General features: G+C 36.1%; 1 protein-coding gene across 1 annotated transcript in view; it reads left to right on the forward strand.

Annotated features, from left to right (window-relative positions):
- The window catches only part of ETNK1 (ethanolamine kinase 1), a 74,202-nt gene that overhangs the window by 9,279 nt on the left and 38,613 nt on the right, over positions 1-26,310 (forward strand). Inside the window, exon 2 of the mRNA XM_008512801.2 lies at positions 16,618-16,877. Coding sequence (XP_008511023.2) covers positions 16,618-16,877 — 260 coding nt within the window. The remainder of the gene's footprint in view (positions 1-16,617; positions 16,878-26,310) is intronic.

The following is a 26,310-nucleotide window of genomic DNA, read 5'->3' on the forward strand; positions in this document are numbered from 1 at the left end:
AACAGCCACCAATCCTGTTTTTGCTGAGGAAGGCTGGCTCTGAGCTAACATCCGTGCCCATCTTCCTCTGCTTTATATGTGGGATGCCTACCACAGCATGGCTTGACAAGCGGTGTCTTGTCTGCACCCAGGATCCGACCTGGCAAACCCTGGGCCGCCGAAGCGGAACATGCACACTTAACCTTTGTACCACCGGGCTGGCCCCGATGCTGTAGTCTTGAGGCAGAATTTCTCTAGGAAAACCTAAGTTTTGCTTTCATAACTCTTTACCTGATCGGATGAGGCGCATTCACATTATGGAGAATAATCTTTACTTAAAAAGTCAACTGATTGTAGATCTACAAACTACTTTCCCAGCTGCATCTAGATTAATGTTTGATTTGTAACTGGGTACTGTAGCCAGTCCAACTTGACACATAAAACTGTCATGCTTTTTCTCACTTTGATATTGCCAAATTATGATGAAATTTGTATTAATTTATTCTCAAAACAGTGTTTGAGGGTATCGTTTTCCTTATACGTTGTCTAATCCCTTTTTATCACATTTAAAGATTTTTGCCAGTTGGATGCATGAAAATGGTATTTTGTTTGTTATTACATTACTTTTAATTTTATTTTGGAATACAGTTTATTCCAGAAAATAGTTAACTGATGTATATTAATTTCTACCTTTCTAGGCTTCCCAGGCTTGTCTAGTAGCTTTTATCTTAAAGAATAATTGAAACTTGTCTTTACTCTGTATTGGCTTGAAGCTCATTCCTTTGAATTCATTAGTTATTTGGTCATTCTAGAGCCTAAATACATATCAAAACTCTGTTTCCCTGCTTGATGGCTTAGTCATCTGTAAGGACTGAAGAAATTTCATAGTAGCTAAGTCGAGTTAAATATGTTTATCATCTCAGGGTTTATAGTTGCAGGACAGTGTCACATACTGAAAGAGGATACTGGATTATGTTTTGGGGGGGGGGGATCTCAATGACCTTCAAGTTCATTGATATTACTTTAGCTTTTAAGGTGTCATTAAAGCTGTAATCTCTTTTTGCCTACCGGGTAGTCTATATTGCTACAAGTAGCAACCTGTGCAGTTTTGGGCACTTGTGTAAGTTCCTAATTGGTATGGTCAGTTAGTCCTGGCTAAAGGGTGAATTTATGTGTGTTTTGTTTTACAGTCCTAAATAGGGGAAGTGTTCCTATAAAACGTATGTCAGTAATACATTCTGGCAAAGGATCCAAAACCCCTCCCAAAATACCTGTTCCACCACTCCAGTTTGCATCCAAACTTTTCCCATCAACAGTAGCATCCCTATATCCTTCCAGTTTAACTGTTGATCCTTTTAGAGTCTCTCACACAGGTTTTGGATTTAATGCATTGCACTTCCATGTCAAGGAGTCTCAAGGTTTCTTCTCCAACACCAGGCCATTTAACCCACATATGTGCATTTGGCCTTGAGTCCCCAGCTGCTGAGGGTCCAGCCAAAATCCTGGCCTCAAATTCAGTTTTCATCTTGATTAATCTGTTACCTAGCCCCAAATTGGTGGCAGACTCTCAATATCATGTCTGCATTCTGGCTTTTCTTTTTTCTTTTTAAAGATTGGCCCTGAGCCAATATCTGTTGCCAATCGTTTTTTTTTTTTCCTCCTTCTCCCCAAAGCCCCCCACTACATAGTTGTATATTCTAGTCGTAGGTCCTAGCTCTGCTTTGTGGGACGCCGCCTCAGCATGGCTTGATGAGCCGTGCCAGGTCTGGGCCCAGGGTTCAAACCAGTGAAACCCTGGGCTGCCGAAGTGGAGGGCGCGAGCTTAATCACTTGGCCAGGGGGCCCGCCCCTTTATCACAGTATTCATCATGATCTGGGGGCAGGGCATATTATCTGGTTGAATATCCTGGTCAGTATAAAGCCAGTCTGATATGACCTGCATATGCAGCATATCAGCCACTTCATCTGGAATATTTCACTTTGCATGCAAAGGAGGGACAGGAAAATTTCTCTTCTCAGGATAAACAAACTTTCTGGCTACTTTTCTTTCTTCTACTAGGCTAGCAGTCCTCTTGGAATTAGGTTGCTCTGTGTTCAGGTTGTCACAGCCATTCAGGAATGTTCAATAGTGAGCTGTGGGTCCTGCATTAGCCCAAATGTGCCTTGGTCTTCAAACCGTAGAGTGCTTGTAACTTAACCATTCTTATGAGTCATGTTGATAAAGATTTTTTAAGGAGCTAGCTGTATTGATCCACAAAATGAGACAAAAACTTTATACTCTATCCTCTGGTTTTGTTAATTTTCTCATTTTGTGCCTCTACCGCCTAAATAGTCTTGATAAACAGAGGTCATAGAGGAGTGATCTGTTGTTCAGCATGATTTCTCTCTCTCGTGATGGGTCTCTGGTTAGCAGCCTGATGTTGGATTGGACGAGCTGGAAGCTGGGCTGGTGCAACATCAAGATCCACCCTAAAACTATCTTTACCTTTCTGTTTTAGGTAGTGACTAACAGCAGACGAGGAATCGTGCATTTAGCCAGTTTCTCCTTTTTTTGCACTTTATTGCGGATTCAGTGACTCAGCTCCTCTGGGGTCGGATGTATCATTTCTAGGTTTCGTTTACTTTTACCTCCTGTAGCAGATGGCAACGGGCCTGCTATTTCATACTATGGGTGATTTATTTTTTTTTAAGATTTTTTTTTCTATTTTTCCTTTTTCTCCCAAAGCCCCCTGGTACACAGTTGTGTATTTTTAGTTGTGGTCCTTTTAGTTGTGGCATATGAAATGCCACGTCAGCATGGCTTGATGAGCAGTGCTGTGTCTGCGCCCAGGATTTGAACTGGCGAAACCCCCGGCTGCCAAAGCAGAGGGTGAGAACTTAACCACTTGGCCACGGGGCTGGCCCATACTATGGGTGATTTTGATAAATAACCAGGCATCAAGGATTTATTGCCCCTTCCTTATTCTTTTCCTCAAGTAATGCTTTAGCAATATTACAGTGAGTTTGGGATCATGCTAGGGAACCCATAAACTTGAGAGTGGTCTTGATATCCCTGAAATAGATTGAGTCATGATACCAGGTATTTTATTTTTTTCTTGTATGTATTTAGAAACACTTATTAAATTCTTCTTCATCTTTTCTGCAGAAAAATATAGCCAGCTTCTTAAGCTTTTCCTCCTAGATAACACATTTACCACCCTGTAATTATTGTGGTTTTTTTTTCCCTTCCCGTTATGGTAACATTGGTTTATAACGTTATATAAATTTCAAGTGCACATCATTATATTTCGATTTCTGTGTAGGTTACTTGCTGTTCACCACCCAAAGACTAATTACAACCCATCACCACACATGTGCCTATTCACCCCTTTCTCCCTCTTCCTTCCCGCCTTCCCCTGTGGTAGCCACCAATCCAGTCTGTATCCTTATGTGATTGATCGTTGTTTTTATCTTCTACTTACGAGTGAGATCATATGGTATTTGACTTTCTCTCTCTGACTTATTTCGCTTAGCATAATACTCTTCAGGTCCATCCATGTTGTCCCAGTTGGCCGGATTTCATCGTTTCTTATGGCTGAGTAGTATTCCATTGGTATATATACCACATCTTTATCCATTCGTCCCTCGATGGGCACCTAAGTTGCTTCCAATTCTTGGCTATTGTGAATAATGCTGCAGTGAACATAGGGGTGCATGTATCTTTACGAATTCATGTTTTCATGTTCTTTGGATAAATACCCAGTGGTGGAATAGCTGGATTGTATGGTAGTTCTATTCTTAATTTTTTGTGGAGTCTCCAAACTTTTCCATAGTGGCTGCACAATTTGCATTCCCACCAGCAGTATATGAGAGTTCCCTTTTCTCCACATTCTCTCCAATACTTGTTGTTTCTTGACTTGTCAGTCACAGCCATTCTGATGGGAGTGAGGTGGTATCTCATTGTAGTTTTCTTGTGGGTTTTTTTTTTTTTTTAGATTTTATTTTTCCTCCTTCTTCCCAAAGTCCCCCAGTACATAGTTGTGTATTTTAGTTGTGGGTCCTTCTAGTTGTGGCATGTGGGGCACCACCTCCGCATGGCTTGATGAGTGGTGCTAGGTCTTCACTCAGGATCTGAACCTGTAAAACCCTGGGCTGCTGGAGCAGAGCGCAAGAGCTTAACCACCCAGCCATGGGGCCATTGTAATTTTGATTTGCATTTCCCTGATAGTTAAGGATGTTGAACATCCTTTCATGTGCTGTTGGCGGTCTTTGTATCTTCTTGGGAGAAATGTCTGTTCAGATCTTTTACCCACTTTTTAATTGGGTTTTTAGTTTTTTTGTTGTTGAGGTGTATGAGTTCTTTATATATTTTGGATATTAACCCCTTATCAGATGTATGGTTTGCAAATATCTTCTCCCAGTTGTTAGGTTGTCTTTGCATTTTGTTGATGGTTTCCTTTGCTGTGCAGAAGCGTTTTAGTTTGATGTAGTCCCATTTGTTTATTTTTTCTATTATTCCCCTTGCCAGGACAGACATGGTACTTGAAAATATGCTGCTGAGACCAATGTTGAGGAGCATACTGCCTGTGTTTTCTTCTAGAAGTTTTATGGTTTCAGGTTTTATATTCAAAGTCTTTAATCTATTTTGAGTTAATTTTTTTGTATGGTGTAAGATAATGGTCTACTTTGATTCTTTTGCACGTGGTGGCCCAGTTTTCCCAACACCATTTATTTAAGAGACTTTCCTTTCTCCATTGTATATTCTTGGCTTCCTTGTTGAAAATTAGTTGTCCATAGATGTGTGGGTTTATTTCTGGGCTCTCAATTCAGACACCAGCTTTTTTTTTTTTTTGAACTTTTTATTAAGGTTATGATAGTTTACAACCTTGTGAAATTTCAGTTGTACATTATTGTTAGTCATGTTGTAGGTGCACAACTTCACCCTTTGTGCCCTCCCCCCACCCCCCCTTCCCCCTGGTAATCACCAATCAATTCTCTTTGTCTCTATGTTTGACTTCCACCTATGAGTGGAGTTATACAGGGTTTGTCTTTCTCTGTTTGTCTTATTTCACTTAACATAATACCTTCAAGGTCCATCCAAGTTGTTGTGAATGGGATGACTTTGTCTTTTTCTATGGCTGAGTAGTATTCCATTGTATATATACACCATATCTTCTTTATCCAATCATCAGTTGATGGGCATTTAGGTTGCTTCCACGTCTTGGCTATTGTAAATAATGCTGCAATGAACATAGGGGTGCATGGCACTTTTGGAATTGCTGACTTCAAGTTCTTTGGATAGATACCCAGTAGTGAGATGGCTGGGTCATAAGGTATTTCTATTTTTAATTTTTTGAGAAATCTCCATACTGTTTTCCATAGTGGCTGCACCAGTTTGCATTCCCACCAACAGTGTATGAGGGTTCCTTTTTCTCCACAACCTCTCCAACATTTGTCACTTTTTGTTTAGGTTATTTTTGCCATTCTAACAGGTGTAAGGTAGTATCTTAGTGTAGTTTTGATTTGCATTTCCCTGATGATTAGTGATGGTGGGCGTCTTTTCATGTGTCTATTGGCCATCCTTAAATCTTTGGAGAAATATCTGTTCATGTCGCCTGCCTATTTTTTGATCGGGTTGTTTGATTTTTTGTTGTTGAGCTGTGTGAGTTCTTTATATATTGTGGAGATTAACCTTTTGTCAGATAAATAACTTGTAAATATTTTTTCCCAGTTAGTGGGTTGTTTTTTTTGTTTCAATCCTGTTTTCCCTTGCCTTGAAGAAGCTCTTTGGTTTGATGAAGTCCCATTTGTTTATTCTTTCTATTGTTTCCCTCGTCTGAGGAGTTATGCTGTCCGAAAAGATTCTTTTGAAACTGATGTCGAAGGGTGTATTGCCTATATTCTCTTTTAGAAGACTTATTGTTTCAGGCCTAATCTTTAGGTCTTTGATCCATTTTGAGTTTATTTTTGTGAATGGTGAAAAAGAATGGTCAATTTTCATTCTTTTACATGTGGCCGTCCAGTTTTCCCAGCACCATTTGTTGAATAGACTTTCTTTTCTCTATTGTAGGCCCTCAGCTCCTTTGTTGAGGATTAGTTGTCCATAGATGTGTGGTTTTATTTCTGGGCTTTCAATTCTATTCTGTTGATCTGTGCACCTGTTTTTGTACCAGTACCATGCTGTTTTGATTACTGTAGCTTTGTAGTATGCTTTGAAGTCAGGGATTGTGATTCCTTCAGCTTTGTTCTCAGACACCAGTTTTTTAACCTGTTCTGCCACTGTGAGTTTGTTTTTTTTGCTGAGGAAGATTGACATCTTCATTGAACATCTGTTGCCAATCTTCCTCTTTTTGTACGTGAGCCACTACCACAGCATGGCCGGATGAGTGGTTTAGGTCTGCACACCTGGGAACCGAAACCAGGCTTCTGAAGTGGAGCATGCTGAACTTAACCACTAGGCCACTAGGGCTGGCTGTGACTTTGGATAAATATGAGAACTTACCTACGCTGTAGTTTTCTCATCTTACAAATTGATCATCTCCAAGGTACTTTACAATCAGTCTGTACATAAGCAAATATTTTTTTAATATCTGTATGTTCTAGGTGACTGTTTCTCAACCCAACCCTTTTTACAATTACTCTCTAAAGAGAATGAAATTAGTTAAAATCAAATTGTTAGTGTCTTCCTAGCAGGAGAAATTAAATACTAAAGAATAGGATTTTGCCGGTAGGGTTGAGCTTTGAAGAGCCACAAGCCATTGTAAAATCTAAGATTTTTTTTCCCCCTTTGGTGGTGATAGAGATGCATGTAATAGACTAAGAAATTTTATTTTATCTTTTTATATATATGAGAGCATATCTGTATATCTCTGTGTATATATATGTTTTTATCTATATCGTCTCTTTAAAATAGTAAGATAGAAATTAAAGCCAAAGTGCCAGAGCTGTGTATTTCTTTTCAGTTTTAAAAACCTTATAGCTTTATGGAATTTTCTCTAGGGTTACTATGAGTTGAAGGTAATGAAAAGATTTAAATGAAAGTACATTCTTGCTGATCTGAGTATTACATTAACTCTTCCTAATACAAGTAAATTTGTTGTTGATGTGTGATATATCTAATAAAAAGTGCACAGATCGTAAGTGTAGAACCTGGTGAATTTTCCTACAAAATTACCACACCCATGTAGTAAGTATCCAAGTCAGGAAGCAGCTTTGGGGAAACGGTACCCCAGAATCCTCTCTTGTGCTCCCTTGCAATCATTATCCATCTATCTCCTCAACCAAGGGTTACTCCTATCCTGGTTTTTTGTCTTGTCGTTTTACCTCTTTATGAATTTTTTGTGCGTGTGTGTGAGGAAGATTGGCAACAAATGTTAGCTCAGTGCCAGTCTTCCTGTTTTATTTTTCCTCTCCCCAAAGCCTCAGTACATAGTTGTATATCCTAGTTGTAAGTCAGAGTTCTTGTATGTGGGATCCTGCCACAGCCTGGCCTGACGAGTGGTGTGTAGGTCTATGCCCAGGATCTGAACTGGCAAACGGCAGGCCACTGAAGTGGAGTGCGTGAACTTAACCAAACTATTAGTTTTCTTTCTTTTTTTTTTTTGAGGAAGGTTAGCCTTGAGCTAACTACTGCCAATCCTCCTCTTTTTGCTGAGGAATACTGGCCCTGAGCTAACACCCATGCCCATCTTCCTCTACTTTATACATGGACGCCTACCACAGCATGGCTTTTGCCATGTCCGCACCTGGGATCTGAACCAGTGAACCCCAGGCTGCTGAGAAGTGGAATGTGTGAACTTAACCACTATGCCACCAGGCCGGCCCCTTTTTAAAAAATTTTTCTTTCTTCTCCCCAAAGTCCCCCAGTACATAGTTGTGTATTCTAGTTGTGGGTCCTTCTACTTGTGGCATGTGGGATGCCACCTCAGCATGGCCTGATGAGCGGTGTCATGTCCACACCCAGGATCCGAACCGGTGAAATCCTGGGCCACTGAAGTGGAGCGTGAGAACTTAAACACTCGGCCACGGGGCTGGCCCCTATTGTTTTTTTTTCTTTAATGGACTCATACGGAATATGCTTTTTTGGGGGTCTGACTTTTCCTGAGATTTTGAGAGATTTATTCATGTATATATAGTTCATCCTCTTTGGCTGACTTATTCCATTGTAAGGATATACCTCAGTTTATCTCTTACTGTTGATAGACACTTGGGTTGTTTTTCGTTTTTGGCTATTACAAATTATACTGCTGTGAACATACTTGTATACATCTTTTGAGAACATAAATATCCACTTCTGTTACGTGAGTACTCGGAAGTTGACCTGCTGAGTCATCTGGTGTGTGTATTTTCAGCTTTACTGGATACTTTTCAGTTTTCCAAAGTGGTTGTGCCGATTTATACCCCTAATAGCAGTATATGAGAGTTTCATTTGTGCTATCTTTACCAACAATTGGTCTTGTCTGTTTTCATTTTTATCATTCTGATGGGCCTTAAGAATATCTTATTATGGGTCTAATTTGCATTCTCCTGCTAACTAGTGCATCTTTTTTTGTGTGCATGTTGGATATTTTGATGTCTTCTATTTTGGGGTGTCTGTTCAAGTCTTCTGCTAATTTTTCTATTGTATTATTTTGTCTTGATTTGTAAATGTTTTTTATGTATTCTAGATTTTAGTCCTTTTTTAAGAAATAATGTTTGGCAAATATTTTCTGCCAGTTTGTGGCTTGCATTTTCACTCTTAATAGAGTCTTTTGATAGTCTTATGATGAGTAGCCTGTTTTGTCTTGATCTCTTCCTATGCCACAGTCATAACGGTATTCCTCTTTGTTTTCTAGAGGTCTTATTGTTTTGATGTTTTACATGTTGATCTGGAGTTATTTTTGGTGTGAGGTGGAGGGAATCATGATTCATTTTTTCCATATGGCTATCAGTTGGTCCAGTATCATTTATTGACAACACCTTCTTTTCCCCATTATAGTGTCAAATTTGTCATAAATCAGGTGGCACTATATGTTGGTTTATGAATTCTCTTCTGTTCCTTTGGTCTGTTTTATCTGTTATTGCACCAGTATCACACTGTCTTGATTACTCTCAAGCTTTGCTGTGGATCTTCATATCTGATGTAGTTGCTGTCGTCCTTGGTTTAGGACTCTAGTTTTGTTCTTCTTTAAGATTGCCTTGACTGTTCTTGGTTATTTATTTATTTATTTATTTTTTAAAGTTTTTTTCATTTTAAAGGGGTGTTTAATGCTTTTTTTTTTTCTTTTTTGAGGAAGATCAGCCCTGAGCTAACATCTGCTGCCAATCCTCCTCTTTTTGCTGAGGACAACTGGCCCTGAGCTAACATCCGTGCCCATCTTCCTCTGCTTTGTAGGTGGGATGCCTACCACAGCATGGCTTAGCCAAGCAGTGCCATGTCTGCACCCGGGATCTGAACTGGCGAACCCTGGGCTGCCGAGAAGCAGAACGTGCAAACTTAACTGCTGTGCCACTGGGCCGGCCCCTATTCTTGTCTTTTTAAATTGCCACATACATTGTATACTCACCTTTTCAATTTCCACAAAAGAAACTGGATAGGATTTTGACTGATATTTTGTGGACTCTATTATTTGAGTAGAAGTTAATTCATTAACAATATTGAGTCCTACAGTCAATAAATATTTATTTAGGTGTTTAATTTCTCTCAAACTTTTGAAGTTTTCACTGTAGAGATCTTGCACATTTCGTTTGATTTTTTCCTAGGAATTTGATGCTTTTTGATATGCTTTTTGAAACTTTAAAGGATATCATTTAAAAAAATGGTTTGCTGTTATACAGAAATTCAATTGATTGTTGTATATTGAATTTACACATAAATTTTTTTTCATTTAGGTTCCTTTTGCTTTTTCTCTATATCTGCAAATAATGACAGTTTTGTTTTTTTCTTTCCTTTCCTATTCTATTCTTTTTTGGTCTTACTGCATTGGCTAGGGCATCCAGCACAATATTGAAATAGAAGGTGATAGTGGGCATCCTTGTCTTGTTCTCAATCTCAGGGAGAACATTTCCAGTAATTATTAGGTGTGACGTTCACTGTAGGTTTTCTTTGGATATTCTGTCAGATTAAGGAGGTTTCATTTTATTCTCAGCTTGCTAAGTATTTTCATTATGAACAACTGTTGAATTTTATCAAGTGCTTTTTCTGCATCTCATGATGATTACGTGATTTTCCTCCGTCTTACCTTGATTTTTTAAATTTGAATATTAAAAACTTTTGTATTCCTGGAGTAAACCCTAATTTGGTTGTGTGTTCTTTTTTTAAAAATATATCATTGTATCAGTTGCTAATATTTTGATTAGGATTTTTGCAACTATGTTCATGAGAGAGAGTGGTCTATAATTTTCCTTTCTTCAATGTCCTTGGCAAGTTTTGGTATCAAGTTGGCGTATTTCTTTCTCTATTTTTGGAAGGGTTGTGTATAATAATATATGTGTGTAGTGAAGTCCACTTTATTGATAATTTGTGTCTTTTTTCCTTGACAATTTTGCTCGAAAGTTACCAACTTCATCTTTTCAAAGAACATTTTAACTGTTGAGTTTTCTGTTTTATTGATAATTTTGCTCTTTTATTTTCTTCCTAATCCTTTTTTTTTTTCACTTTTTGAAGATTACTTGGTTGTTATTTTTCTCGCTTCTTTAGCTGGAAGTGTAGATCACTAATTTTCTGCCTTTTTTATTTTTAATATTTTTATTTATGTGTCCCTGTAAGCACCCACAAGTTTTAATGTGTCTTCATTATCATTCAGTTCAGAATGCTTTCTAGTTATCATTATGGTTTTTCCCTTCATCCCAAGTATTATTTAGGTGTGCACTGCATCATTTCAAATGAGTGGGAGAATTTTTAAGTTTTTTTCTTGATTGTGGTAAGAAACAAATAGCATAAAATTTGCCATCTTAACCATTTTTATTTGGGGTGTGTATATGTGTATGTGTGGTTTGTGTTATAGCTCATATCAATTGTACTTTGAGAAAATACTCTGAATGATTTTAATCCTTTGATATTTATTGAGGCTTGCTTTATAATCTCCCGTATAGTCAATTTTGATAATATTTCATGTAAATTTGAAAAAGATACATATTCTGTTTTTGGGTACAGTGTTCTGTGTATGTAATTAAGTTGGGTTTTTAATTCTGTTGTTCAGATCTTTCATATATCTAGTGATTTTTTTCAGTTTTTAAAAAATCAGCTCTTGAGAGATGTGCTCAAGTTTTGAACAATTATTGTGGAATTTCTTTAGTCTGTCAGTTTTTGCTGTATGTATTTTGAAGCTATGTTATTGGATGCATACAAATTTAGAGTTGTTATATCTTCTTGGTGCATCAATCCTTTTATCGTTATAAAGTGTCCCTCTGTCTCCTGGAATATATTATTAGAATCTGTTTTGTCTGATGTGGTGTAGCTACATCGGCTTTTCTTTTACATGTCTCTTATAAAAGCAGCATATACTTTTTTTTTTTCGTAATTAGTCTTTTAATTGGATTATTTAGTTCTTTTACATTTAATGTAACTACTTATATAGTTGAGTTTTTTTCTCTACCATCTTACTCTTTTTTTCTGTTCAAGCCATCTGTTTTGTATTCCTGTTTTTCACCTTTTTTTCCCCCATTTTTGGATATGTTCCAAATCTCTGAGGAAGTCACCATATTATTTGCAGTGGCAAATTATATTAAGTGGCAAATATAATTAAGCAGTTTACAGTGCATTTTAGTAAATGCTAAGTATAAGGTATGAGCAAGCATTGAGAAGTATTTATGCCCTTTCTGAGTTTAGGGGCTGTCTCCTAGAGAGAGTCTGCAACACTCCTGTGTTGGAATTTTAAAGGAAGTTAGAAGTCAGTGAGGTGGGGAAAAAGAAGGGTGAATTTGTCAGGTAGGTTGCTAGATAACTTTGGAGGTATCAAGGAACTCGTATGCCCTAAGGAGCTTGAACTTTATAGTTCAAGCTCTAAACAGTGTGGAGCCATTTGAAGATTGCCAATCATCATGTTCATATTTGTATTTTAGATAGATTATTCTGGTGGCAGTGTAGATTGTGAATTTTTTTGGAAGAAAGGAAAGTGGCTAAACTGGCATGAGAGAGACCAATGAAGCTATGAAAATACTGCAAATAAGAGATTGACAAGGTCTTGGACTTGGGTGATGTAAGTGGGGGTGAAGAAACAGGAGTGGATTTAAGAATTACCCAACAAGAAAACTTTATGTAGGGGATGGAGAGGGAGGGGTCAAGGATGACTTGCTGGCATTTGCCTGCATAGATGGAAGATAAAATGAATTGGCACTGATGATTTATCTCTGGTTTTAAGCAGTTTTATTATGTGCCTTGGGGTAGTTTTCTTCATGTTTCTTGAGCTTTGGCTTGTTGAACTTCTTGGATCTTTGAATTTATAATTTTTCATAAAACTTGGAAAACTTTTGAGTATTTCTTTAAAATTTTTTTCTGTTTTCTTTTTTCCTCTCTTTTGGAACTCAAATTTTGTGTGGAGTCTCTCAACTAACATGCTCTTCTTTCTCTCTCTCTCTTTTTTTTTTTTTACTACTTCTTTTATGTCTCTGTTTTGTTTTGGATAGTTTCTATTGCTGTGTCTTCAACTTTGCTATTTTTTTTTTGGCAGTATCTAACCTACTGTTAAATCACATATTTTCCACCTCAGACATCTTGAGAAGTTTGGTTTGGAACCTTTTTATATCTTCAGTGTCTGCTTAACTTTCTGTTAGAGAATAAAAAACATTTTTATGGAATATAGTTTTAACGTCTGCTAATTCTAACACCTGTGTCAGTTTTGGGTTGGTTTCAGTAGATTGATTTTTGTTTTTCCTCTTCATTGTGGGTTGTATTTTTCTCTGTGCCTGATAATATTTACTTGGATATCAGATATTGTGAATTTTACCTTGTTCGGCAGTGGATAGTTTTTATAGTTATTTGGGAATAGTTTGAATCTTTTGAGTCTTGCTTTTAAGATTTGTTAGATGAGACCAGTGCAGCTTAGAGTCTAGGGCTAATCTGTAAAACTATAACAGATTTTGTCTTAATCATTTGCTGTTTTATTTTATGATTTTATCAAGTTATTTTTCTGTCTCATTTTAAAATTTAAATATGTGGTTGTCTGCATACTTGTGAAAAACTTAGTGTGTGCCAGGCACTATTCTAAGTGTTTTTATGTATATTAACTTAGTAATTCTCATAATAATGCTATAAAGTAGATTCTAATATGTTGACATTATACACGAGGAGAATGAAGCACATAAAGGTTAAGTGACTTGCATAAGGTTACTCAGCTTGTAAATAACACAGCTAGCATTTAGACTCAGTCAGTCTTGCTGTGTAGTTCATCCCCTGAACTAGTACCATCTTAAATACTTGACAAACAGTGCTGGATAAACCCTTTGAAAAGGAGCTCCGTGAGTTTTGTACTACCTTTGTCTCTCCTCCATTGAGGTGGAATTTTATATTTCTAGCGTATATCTAGTATGGTATACATATCTTGTAGTATATGTCTAGTATATTTCAGAAGGTTCACCGATTGAATTACTGATAGGTTTATAAATGATGTGGGAACCATCCAAGGGCGAAAAATATACTTTACATCTTGAAAGTCAGTGATCTCTATTGAGAGACCATCGGGAACACACCTATAGCTGAACAAGTTTGGTTTATTATTCATTGTGGTAAGGAAGAACTTATACCATGGAGAATGCTGGGGATCTCAGTGAGTGTTAGAAAGGATTTAATGTATGATTTGGGTTTGTCTGGTGATTTGGGAGAGAGTTCATGGAAGCAAGGCTTTCCTCTGGATTGGGTGCTCTCAGGAAGGAAGTGGGGCATGTCTGTGTGGGTATCTTAATTTTACCTAGGGGACTGAAGGTAGAATGAAGCAGGGCAAAAGCTGTGACTGGAAAAGGAACAGCAGTCACTCATTAGCCAGAATAGGGGAATGTTTGGTAATTTTTGTGGTTTGGAAAATTTCATAATTTTGTCTACATTCAGACATGATTACAGAATGGTTTTCTTTTTGTCTTGATCCATTATGGTCATGGAGTGGCCTTGTCTGATATTGGTATTCTGTGAAATTATGTTCAACAGAATCTCAAGGCCTTGCTGTGTGTGCCAGGTCAGTTCCTAGCTGTTGGACTCCTTTTGTTTTTCTCACTAATTTAATTTTTTCACATGTAAACTTGATTCATTGCAGGGAAAGAAAGTGACAAAACATGTATAAGCCAAAAGGAAAAAGTTTAAACTACTTAGAGAGAAACAAGAAACAAGATTACAACTACCTAATATTTTGTTGAATATCTTTGCAGGCCTTTTTGTCCTTATTTATACATAAAATATTTTTATAAATGTGGAATTACATTATTCATATATTTATTTTTTTATCCTAGGGATTTATTGGGACTATCATTTCGTTACAAGTAGGTGGCTGTTGTGCAATAGAGAATGTGATGGTTAGTGTCACTGGATTTGTGATCCTATGCCATCTTTATAAATGTCTATATAGTGTTCAGTAATCCATATGCAGTAATCTTAATATCTGTCTATAGCCTTTTTAAGTGCATACACCTTTATATGTATGTTTCTGTATTTACACATAAATTTACAATATAGCATACTCAGCTAAAGAAATTTATTGTTATAGGCAAGAGTGAGAGAATGTGTTTGTTATAACCTAGATCAAGAAGACATTAATTTTGGTAACTATATGGGTTCTAGTATGTAAGTACCTATTTGCTGTGAGGATACGGAAAACAGATTATGAGTCCTGGCGTTTGAGGAGTGTGCAGTGTCATTCATTAGAAGCATTTCAGAATGTTAATTTCTCAATATTTATTACAGTAATTGAAATAGTTTATCTCTACATGACATCTGAAGAAGTTACAGAGCACACGTGAATTGATATGGCATTGTAATAAGAATGCTTTTCAACATAGATTTTAATAAAATGATCAGCGTTTAGTTTAAGTGCATATACTTCTTGTCAATGTCCTCCTACATACAATCTTTTTGAAATCTAGGTGGAAAGCAGTGTTTGTATGTCTCTGCATACCTAAAACACCTAGATATTCAAAGTAAGTCTCTTTACATTAGCTTATTCAATTTATTTGCATTAGGTGAATAAGGATAACAGTCAAGCCTTGTATATGATAGAAAACTATTGTATAAAAGCTTGTTAGCTGTGTATTAATTTTAGTAAATAACTTTCTAATTTTCATCTGAAGATCTAAAGCCTTTTCAGATGTCATTTTATCATAACAGCAGTCTTATTGAAATGGAAACATTTACCCTCTTTCTCAGGCATTAGTTAAATGTGTATGCATTTAAAATGTATCCTCTATCCTTTTTTCCTGTTCTAGTTCAGTTGTCTTGGAAAAAATGTCCTAACTCTTGCTTTTACTTTTACCTCTTGTCCCTTTATTCCACTTGAGAGCCTCCAAAAACTCTATTATAATTGGGTAAATAGAAGAGTTGGTTTTAGTGCCAGATTAGTACAGGAAAATGAAAGTTACAATTTTTGAGTAGAGAACTAATATTTCTAATCACCTATTTGCTTTTTCTCTATACCATTCATGCTCAGATCTAAAAAAGGATTTGAAGTACGTGACTTAAAGCTCTTGAAATGTTCCAAAAGTCCCTTTTAGGAAATCTTATGGAAATCTCTACTTACCTCTCTGTCTTCCTCTAATTAAGGTTGTGCTTCTTTTTTTAGCTGTAGCATTCAAGTTTAGGTTATAATGTGAATACTGAAAATAATTTCAACAGTAACATGTTATGTTAACCTTAAAATTGGCATTTAAAATTCAGTTTTTTATAAGTTGAAGATTTACTGTAATCTAAATTATGGTAGATTATATTTGTATATTTAAACTTGTGAACGTTAATAAAGACTTTTTTGGGGGCCAGCCCCATCGCTGAGTGGTTAAGTTCGCTTGCTCCACTTCGGCGGCCCAGGATTTCGCCGGTTTGGATCCGGGGCGTGGACATGGCACCTCTCATCAGGCTATACTGAGGTGGCATCCCACATGCCACAAGCAGAAGGACCCACAACTAGAATACACATAGCACAGCCAGAGGCATTCACAACTAGAATATACAACTGTGTACTGGGGGGCTTTGGAAAGAAGAAGGAAAAAAAGAAGATTGGCAACAGTTGTTAGCGCAGGTGCCAATCTTTAAGAAGAGGAAAAAAAGACTTTTTTTTTTTTTTTAACGTCGTATACCATGCTAGGAAGAGGGCAGTATCCCTGTCTCCAGAGACTTTCCAATCTATTAGACATTGGAAGGATTGTGTGTGCTTGCAATGATTGCAATATAAGGCAAACTGGGATACACTAGGTTTCAAAAACTTGTTTAGAAATACTGGAGATTGAGTAATTAACACTTTTAGATCAAGAAAGACAATGTTATAGGAATTAAGGGCAACATATTAAACAATAACATTCCTTTTTGTTTAAATCTAGAATTAAAATTGTAGAAATGTTATGCGAAGTTGTATTCAAAAGTTCTTTTATGTTAAAAAGTAGACATTTTGTTTTAATTAGTATTTAATTATTTTCATGTTATCTCCTATTCCATTCCTTAAAAGTATATAATTGCTTTCCTCCCCCATTTTTTTCTTTTTTTGGCAGCTTTTCACAGATGGAATCACCAATAAACTTATTGGCTGTTACGTGGGTAATACAATGGAGGATGTAGTCCTGGTGCGAATTTATGGCAATAAGACTGAGTTGTTAGTCGATCGAGATGAGGAAGTGAAGAGTTTCCGAGTGTTGCAGGCTCATGGCTGTGCACCACAACTCTACTGTACCTTCAATAATGGACTGTGCTATGAATTTATACAGGGAGAAGCATTGGATCCGAAGCATGTCTGCAACCCTGCCATTTTCAGGTACCTTTCTTTTTCTAAATAATTTTTCCTTTTGAAAAATAAGAGTATTAAGTACACTAAGGAAGTATTTTTTAAAATTGCCTTTTCTTTCTTTGAGCAACTATTTGGTTAACTTAGAAACTTTCTTTAGTTAGGGTTTTGGTTTGTTTTCTTTTTGCTAAGGAGAAAAATTCCTTTCTATCTGCCATTCTCATTGTTGACTCTTTACAAAGAAGCAACTGCTAGAAGTTTTGGATTAGCCTGCTGCAGAGGGTCATGGCTTCCCTTTAATTTTTTTAAAATAGGGCTTGAATCAAAGTATTACATATTTCTTATTACTAAGTTTCATTACTTAGTTGCTCACATGTCAGAGTTCTTGCTTATCAAGATTCTTTTAATTCTGTTAACACTTCTTTGTTACTTTTTAAACTTTTCATTATTTAATTCAATGAATTATGTTTTCTGTAAGAATTAATGTGTTGCATATGGAAAATGCTGTCTTTTAAAATTCTCTTTCCGGGGCTGGCCAAGTAGTGTAGTGGTTAAGTTTGTGTGCTCTGCTTTGGCGGCCTGGGGTTCACTGGTTCCCATCCTGGGTGTGGACCTAGCACTGTTCCACAAGCCACACTGTGGCAGCATCCCACATAAAACAGAGGAAGATTGGTATAGATCTTAGCTCAGTGACAGTCTTCCTCAAGCAAAAAGAGGAAGGTTGCAACAGATGTTAGCTCAGGCCCAATCTTCCTCACCCCCACCCCCCCCAAAAAGAAGCTCTTTCTGTTCTGGAAAACTCTAGCAAATGGGCTTGATTTGAAAACAGCAAGTTCATTCATAGTTTAAACCAGACGTTTTCAAACGTTTAGATCTCAAGACCTCTTCACAACTCTTAAAGGTTATTTAGGACCAAAGAGCTTTTGTTTATGTGAGTTGTATTCATCAATATTTACCACATTGGAAATTAAGTTTTTTAGAATATGAAGATATCAAGCGCACATTCTGTTAGCTGTCAGTGTGATGACATCATCATACCACTTCATGTGGCTTCTTGAAAACTACACTGTACACTCATAAGAGAATGAGTGAAAAAGGTAAACAATATCTTCAGAAAATACTTTTAACCTCACAAACTTCCTGAAAGGGTTTTGGGTCTCCAGGGATCCAGGATCATATTTTAAGATTTGCTAAGTTAACACACGGATAAAAATGGAATGGACCAGTATCAGTTACCTATTTTAAACTTGTTTCAAATAGTATTTTAAAATATTTTGGCATAGAAATCTGCTCAAACCTTAGTTTTAACTGCCAAATATAGTCTCTTCTCATAATGGAGTATACTGTTTAGAATATGTTGAAAGATCCTGATTAATAGATTTATGTTTGTTCTTTTGTGCAGATGTTTTTGTGGTCTTCAGGCTTGCATATATATAGACATATATATATATATGTAAATTTATTTATTTACTTACAAATTCTCAGTCTCATTCACAGAGGTTGAGAAATAATTATATAGTAGTCCCCGCTTACCTACTGTTTCACTTTTCCACGGTTTTAGTTACCTGCAGTCCAAAAATATTAAATGGAAAATTCTAGAAATAAACAACTCGTAAGTTTAAAATTGCATGCTGTATTGAGTAGTGTGATGAAATCGCACACCATCCTGCTCTGTCCTGCCTGGGACATGAATCATCCCTTTGTCCAGCATATCCACATGTATATGCTACCCACCTGTTAGTCACTTAGTAGCCATCTAAGCCAACTTTCTTATTAGTTATTGTTGTGAATCTCTTATTGTGCGTAATTTATGAATTAAACTTTTTATCATAGGTATATATGTAAAGGAAAAAACAGTATATATAGGGTGTGGTACTATCCTTGGATTTCAGGCATCCACAGGGGGTTATTGGATTCCCCGTGGATAAGGGAGGACTACTGTTTAACAGGATAAAAAATGAATTGATGCATAAATTAGGCCAAAGGAAAAGCTCGAATTAGATTCAGATACAAAAAAATCTATTCCATAAAGCTTTTATTTTTTTTTATTTTTTATTTTTTTTAAAGATTTTATTTTTTTCTGTTTTCTCCCCAAAGCCCCCCGGTACACAGCTGTACATTCTTTTTTTGTTGTGGGTCCTTCTAGTTGTGGCATGTGGGACGCCGCCCCAGCGTGGCTTGATGAGCAGTGCCATGTCCACGCCCAGGACTCCAACCAACGAAACACTGGGCCGCCTGCAGCGGAGAGCGCGAACCCAACCACTTGGCCACGGGGCCAGCCCTATTCCATAAAGCTTTTAGAGAAGGGCTATATGAGCTTCCTAGTAGCTAAAGCAGAGAGGAAAATATTAGTTTTAAGAGTCAATGTCTAAAAGATTTAAGAAAAAAGTTGCTTAAGGCTAATACCATTGTTACCAAACCAGGTTCATTTTGCCTGCCGCAGGATTATGCCAATCCCCGTGATGATGAGTTTGCAAAGAGAAAGGATTTAATCACAAGGTGGCTAAGCGAGGAGGTGGGAGAATCAATCTCAGATCCACCTCCTCAAAAATGGAGACTCAGGGATAGTTATGGGATATGGGGGTGGGCGCTGGGGGGGCAGTCTGAAGTGTGGGAATAGATGATTGGAGGTAAGGAAAAGTAAGGCAATTAATTGATGATCTGTGCCAGTGTAGTCAAGCTTGATGCCTCTTCATAGGATGCATGTTCACAAAATGGTCTCGACTGTCCTGAACTGGACAAGGAGTTGACTCTCAGTTCCTGAACCTATTACGATGGTGACCCCAGCCTCAGAGATGTATCTATATTGTGGCTTTTAGTAATGCATTATCTAACTACTTTTGCAAACAAATGACTGAGTATAGTTAAAGCAAGTTGACCCCCACTTTCAGCACTATAACTGGTGTAGCAGTCTTAACTGCCTTTGTAAAACCCATACTTTGGTACGGTTCATACTGATATTCCTAAACTGCCTTTAATACACCAAATTTAAACTTTCAGTTGAACTTAATCTGCTGATCAGAAGTTTATGTTCGGGAGATTCTCAACTCCTTTTACTCTATAGTCACATGATAGAAACTAGAGGCCTGGGTTTTTTTTCTCTTTCAGTGATAGTGCAAAGTTATGAAATCAGAAGTCATGTGAAATTCTATATTAGGCAGTATAGTTCTGTGACTAGGTATACTGTGGAGCCAGATTGCTTTCGTTTTATGAGCTGTGTGAATTTGGATGTAGTACTTGAACGCTTAAATGTGCCTCAAGTTCCTCATCTAAAAGATAAGAGTAATAGTACCTGTGTGTACGGTTGTTGTAAGGATTAAAGTTGTTACTATATGTAAAAAGCTTAGAACAATCCCTGGCATATGTTACACACTATGTAAGCGTTAGCTTTTAACTTTTTTTTTCGCTTAAGACTTTGCATGCTTTACTTGACTTCTACAGAGCTTCTGACAACTTGGATGTTAACTAAAGGAAGTTATTAAAATACTGCTTGGGCAAAATATAGTGGATATTACCAATCTGTTGGCTTTTAGAAACATATTTTTTGAATTTTAAAATTCAAACAGACGTTTTTGCTTTTAAGAGCTGTTTATTATGGCATACAGTCATTTGTCAATGACGGGATAGATTCTGAGAAATGCATCTTTAGGCTACTTTGTCATGTGCAAACATCATAGAGTGTACTTACACAAAGCTAGAAGGTATAGCCTACTACACACATAGTCTCTATGGTATTTATCTTATGGGACCACCATCGTATATGCTGTCATTGACTGAACATCAGTTTGCGACATGTGACTATATAGTATTCCTTGAGGTGTATGAAATCAGCATATGGATGTGGCATAGCAAATATTTATTGCCACTTATCCCCCTCCCTTGTTTGTGACAGACAACACTAACCAGTCTTGGAACTCTTTCTTCCTGAACCTAGATGAGACCTCAGAATCTGTCAACTAAGCAATTTTAGGTAATTACTACCCATTTGTCCTCCCTTGTTTTGGTTTTTATTTTGACTTCCTTGAAGCAACCATTTTATATTAAAAATTAAGATTTTATTTTTTTAACTACTAAAATAATAATAGTAACGGGTATATTACAGTTCTGTTAATTGGAGAAATGATATACTGAAATAATGACGATGGTGCCTAATTCTCATATAGCACTTAATGAGCCTGGATACTGTTCTCAACATGGCTCACAACAATTCTAGGGGATAGGTAATATAATCCCATTTTAATAGATGAGAAAAGTAAGGTGCAAAGATTTTAAGTAATTTGCCTAAGATCGCATGACTAGTAAAAGTACATCTGAAAAGAATACTAACGATAAGTAACTTAACCTTTCTACTTACTCATTGAGAAAAAGAGCATAAAATGTAAAGGAAAATAGTAAGGCCTTTGTTACACCACTTATAAAAAATAACTTACTGTGAAAAATTTTTAGAATTGAATAGACTCAAGAAGAAAATGAATGTAGACTTTCCTATATATTAATTTCTGATCATTTTCTATAATTAAATAATCATCATTAAGCTTACTGTAGAATTTCTCTTCTAACAGGAAAGCTTTTCATAATTGATCTTTTTAAGAACCTCAAGTAGAAAGTTGGAATGCAGTTTTTGATCAAGAACATTGAAGTTTTGTCAAAGCTCACTTTGGTATTTGATATGATGTCACAAACATGTTTGCATTAAATCAACTATATGACATTCTGGAAAAGGCAAGACTATGGAGACAGTAAAAAGATCAGTGATTGCCAAGGGTTGGTGGGGAGGGAGGAGATGAATAGATGGAACAGGATTTTTAGGGCAGTGAAAATGTCTGTATGATACTCTAATGGTGGATACCTGTCATAAATTTGCTCAGACCCACAGAATGTGCAATACTAAGAGTGAACTATGGACTTGGGGTGATAATGATATGTCAATATTGATTCATCGGTTGTAAGAAATATACTCCTCTGGTGGGGGATGTTTATGAGAGGAGGTGATGCATGTGTGGGGCCAGGGGGTTTATGAGAAATCTCTGAACCTTCCCCTCAGTTCTGCTGTGAACCTAAAACTGCTCTACAAAAAAAGTCTATTAATAAAGAAGGTTTTTGCTGTACTTTCAGTTAGATCCACTTATTTAGAATATGTATAAAAATGATAACTAATGCAGACATGCACACATTTCATTAAAAAAAAAGAGTACATAGTGTTAGAAACCAGATATCAGTACTCTCAATTAAACCTGTGACATTTGGCTTGCAATAAGTGATACATTGAATTGACCCACAATTTTGAAAAATAGAAGCAGAGTGGAAGCTGAGACAGGAAGCAAAAGAAGACGACAGTAAGAAACTCTATAATAGGTTATAGTTAGTTAACATTATGAGTAGTAACACTGCTATTTAACTTATTTTGCTATTAAGTTTATTTCAGATTGTGTTGTAATTCTCTTATAGCATATTTAAGTGTTTAGCAGGTTTTGTTAATTACTATACAGCAGAAAATACAAAAAGAAAAGTTAATTGAGGGAAAGGCTTATTTAAATTATTAAAATAGCTGAATTATAGATGATTTCAAAAGGAATATGCTTTTATTGTTTTCAATATGTGTAGAGAAATACTTCAAAAAAATTTCAAGCAGTTGAATAAATGATTATTCTGGAGCTGCAGAAGAGGTTAGGGATATAAATTTGGAATGATATGCTTATTTAGCTTTTCTCCTTTAAAAATGAATTTTGTGTATTTATGGCAAAAAATCTTTGATTTATTCATTAATAAGGACTTGTTACTAATTTGAGGTTAGAGTTAGTTAGGTGTCACATTTTGAGCCATGTTGTTAGAACAGCCTAATATGTAGCCAACAATCTAGACTGATTAATCATAGCTTCAGTGAACGTTGGTTGAGCCTTAGATCAAAGTCCACAGTATTCTCTTGCTTTGGCTCATTCAGACATAGATACTTGCCCATGTTATGATTATAATACAGAATATCTACTTTGAATATAGGAGTCTTTGGAAGATATTTATGTCTAATCTAGCCTAGGGGAGGAAAAGAATGCAAACAGTTCCTGCTTTCCTGATAGTTTACAGTATGTGACAGGACAATAACCTTGGACAAAAAATAAGCTAAATAGTTTACACAGAAGAACAGAAAAGATTTTCAAAAGAAGTTTGGATAGTTTACTGTGGTACACTTGGGAAGTTAGGCAGGTGTTTTGCTGAGATCACATTCGAACTGGACTTCAAAGGATGAGGCAGAGCCTGGAGGAGGCTGAGGGATTGGGATGATAGGTAAAGATGAGTTGCACCAGTTAATACTTAACTAGTGACTGGACTTATGGAAATTTATCAAGATCAGTTTTATTTAAACTTTTTTCTAGCAATCAAATATTGCGGAGACCTGCAGAACATTTTTAAAATTCAAAGGTACTTAGGAATTTTCTCATCAGGTATTTCTCCAAAACTTACCTCTTGCTGGGAATCCCTGGTTGAAGTTTAATTAAAACCACCCAGCAAGAGACACGATAGGAGAAATTCAGTTTAAAATGAATTATTGTACATTTATCAAAAAGCATAATTAAAAAACACTGACATAGTGTTGAGGGTATTGTAGTGGATATGGTACATTGTGGGTTGCAAGTAAAATTGGTGATGTTCTCGTTCGGAAATCAGTAGGGTAGTATATATAGTAACTCATAAAAGGAAGTTATATGCTATGTTTCTGTCATGACAAGTCTTTATGTTGTGATATGACTAAGATACCTCAGCACAAGTAAGTATTATGCTACCAATGAAATGATAATTTTGAATATTGTGTCTAAAACATGCAGAATGGCTGATGCAAGGCTAAGAGGAAAAAATCAGCTTATTAGCTGACCAGGCAGTAATTTGCTTATGTGAAATCTCAAAGGGAGTTTGTAAAAATGAAATAAACTCTTTTGGAATGGTAGGATTAGGGATTATTTTTCACTTTCAAAATATTCCTATTATTGTTATAATGCTCTTAAAATTTTAAAAACTTCCAAGAGAGGGAGCAATTAAATTCGTGGGTATTGGAGGAAATTCTTTGAAGCCTTGAGATTTTCAGACATTTGGCTTTGTTGGGTATGGTATTTTAGAGTAGCATTTGCCTTCATGTTAATGCAGTAAAACCTTACTTATTGAGAACTAGGTAGAGGAAAGATCAATCTATGACAGTGAAAACCAGAAATCTTAAAGTAATTTTTTATTACCTTCTTATATATGAAAATAAAAATTAATGACTAAATAATGCTGTTAATGTAATGAGATTTTTATGATTTTTTTCTGTTGTATATAAAATTTACTAATGAAAACAGTTGAGGTGCTCTAATCAAGTCTTTTTAAGAACTATATTCTTTTTTATGACCATTTATTTATTTAATTAAAAATTTTCTTTTTGGGGCCAGCCCCATGGCTGAGTGGTTAAGTTTGCCTGCTCTGCTTCGGCGGCCCGGGATTTCGTGGGTTCGGATCCTGGGCGTGGACATGGTGCCACTTGTCAGGCCACGCTGAGGTGGCATCCCACATGCCAGAACTAGAAGGACCCACAACTGAAATAAACAACTACGTACCTGGGGGCTTTGGGGAGAAAAAGGAAAAAAAAAAAAAAAATCTTTAAAAAAAATCTTTTCTTTTTAATTATGGTAAAATACATGTAACAAAACTTACCATTTTAATCATTTTTTTAAGTATACAGTTCAGTAACCTTAAGTACATTCACATAGTTGTGCAACCAGTCTCCAAAATCCTTTTCATCTTGCAAAACTAAAATTTTATATGCCTTAAACAACTTCACATTCCCCCCCTACCCTCAGCCTTGACAACTATCATTCTCCCTTCTGTCTATGAATTTTACTGCTTCAGGTATCTTAGGTAGGTGGAACGATACTTTTGATTGTTTTGTGACTGGCTTATTTCACTTAGCATAATGTCTTCAAGGTTTATCTATGTATATTGTAGCATGTGTCAGAATTTCCTTCCTTTTTAAGGCTGAATAATATTCCATTGTATGTATATACCACATTTTGTTTATCTATTCATCCATGGGTGGATATATTTGAGTTGCTTCCACTTTTTGGCTATTGCAAATAATGCTGTTATGAACAAAGGTGTGCAAATATCTTCTTGGGACCCTGTTTTCAATTCTTTTGGGTATATAACCAGAAATGGAATTGCTGAATCATATGGTAATTCTATTTTTAGTTTTATGAGGAACTACTGTACTGTTTTCCATAGCAGCTGCACCATTTTACATTCCCACCAATAATGCACTGTGTTTGAATTTTTCCATATCCTTGCCAACCCTCATTATTTTGTTTTTTGATAGTAGCCATCCTCATGGCTATGAGGTGCTATCTCATTGTGGTTTTGATTTTCCCCATGATTAGTCATGTTTCACATCTTTTTTTATGTTTGTTGGTCATTTGTATATCTTCTTGGGGAAAATGTCAATTCAAGTCCTTTACCCAGTTTTCTAATTGCTTTTTGTTGTTAAGTTGTAGAAGTACTTTATATATACTGGATATTAGTCTCTTATCACATATATGATTTACAAATATTTTATCTAATTCTGTGGGTTGCCTTTTCACTCTGTTGATTTTGTCCTTTGATGTCCAGTTTTAAATTTTGATGTAGTCCAATTTATCTATTTTTACTTTTGTTGCCTGTCTTGTTGGTGTCATATCCAAGAAATCATTGCCAAATCCAGTGTCATGAAGCTTTTCCTCTAAGAATTTTAAAGTTTTAGCTCTTACTTTTAGATTTTTGTTCCTTTTGAGTTAATTTTTGTATATGATGTAAGGAATGGGTTCAAGTTGTTTTACATGTGAATATCCAGTTTTCCCAGCACCAGCTATTGAAAAAACTATTTTTTGCTCATTGAATAGTCTTAGCATCCTTACTGAAAATCATTTGACCATAAACTCAGGGGTTCATTTCTGGACTCTGTTCCATTGGTCTACATCTCTGTTGTTATGCCACTACCACACTCTTTTGGTAACTGTGGCTTTGTAATAAGTTTTGAAGTCAGGAAATGTGAGACCTCCAATTTTATTCTTTTTTTTTCCAAGATTGTTTTAGCTATCCAGGATTCCTTAAAATTAGATTTGAATTTTATGATGGATTTTTCTATTTATGCAAAAGCACTACTGAGATTTTGATAGGGATTGCTTTGACTCTACCCATCACTTTGGGTAGTATTGACATCTTAATATTATGTCTTCGAATCCATGACCATGGGATGTCTTTCCATTTACTTGTGTATTTAATTTGTTTCAGTAGCATTTTGAAGTTTTAAGCATACAAGTGTTTCACTTCCCTGGTTAAGTTTATTCCTAAGTATTTTATTCTTTTTTGTGCTGTTGTAAGTGGAATTGTTCTCAGTTTCTTTTTTGGATTGTTCATTGTTAATGTAGAACTGCAACTGATTTTTATGTTGATTTTATGTTCTGCA

The sequence above is a fragment of the Equus przewalskii genome, chromosome 5, assembly GCF_037783145.1.
Source record: "Equus przewalskii isolate Varuska chromosome 5, EquPr2, whole genome shotgun sequence".
Lineage (NCBI taxonomy): Eukaryota > Metazoa > Chordata > Mammalia > Perissodactyla > Equidae > Equus > Equus przewalskii.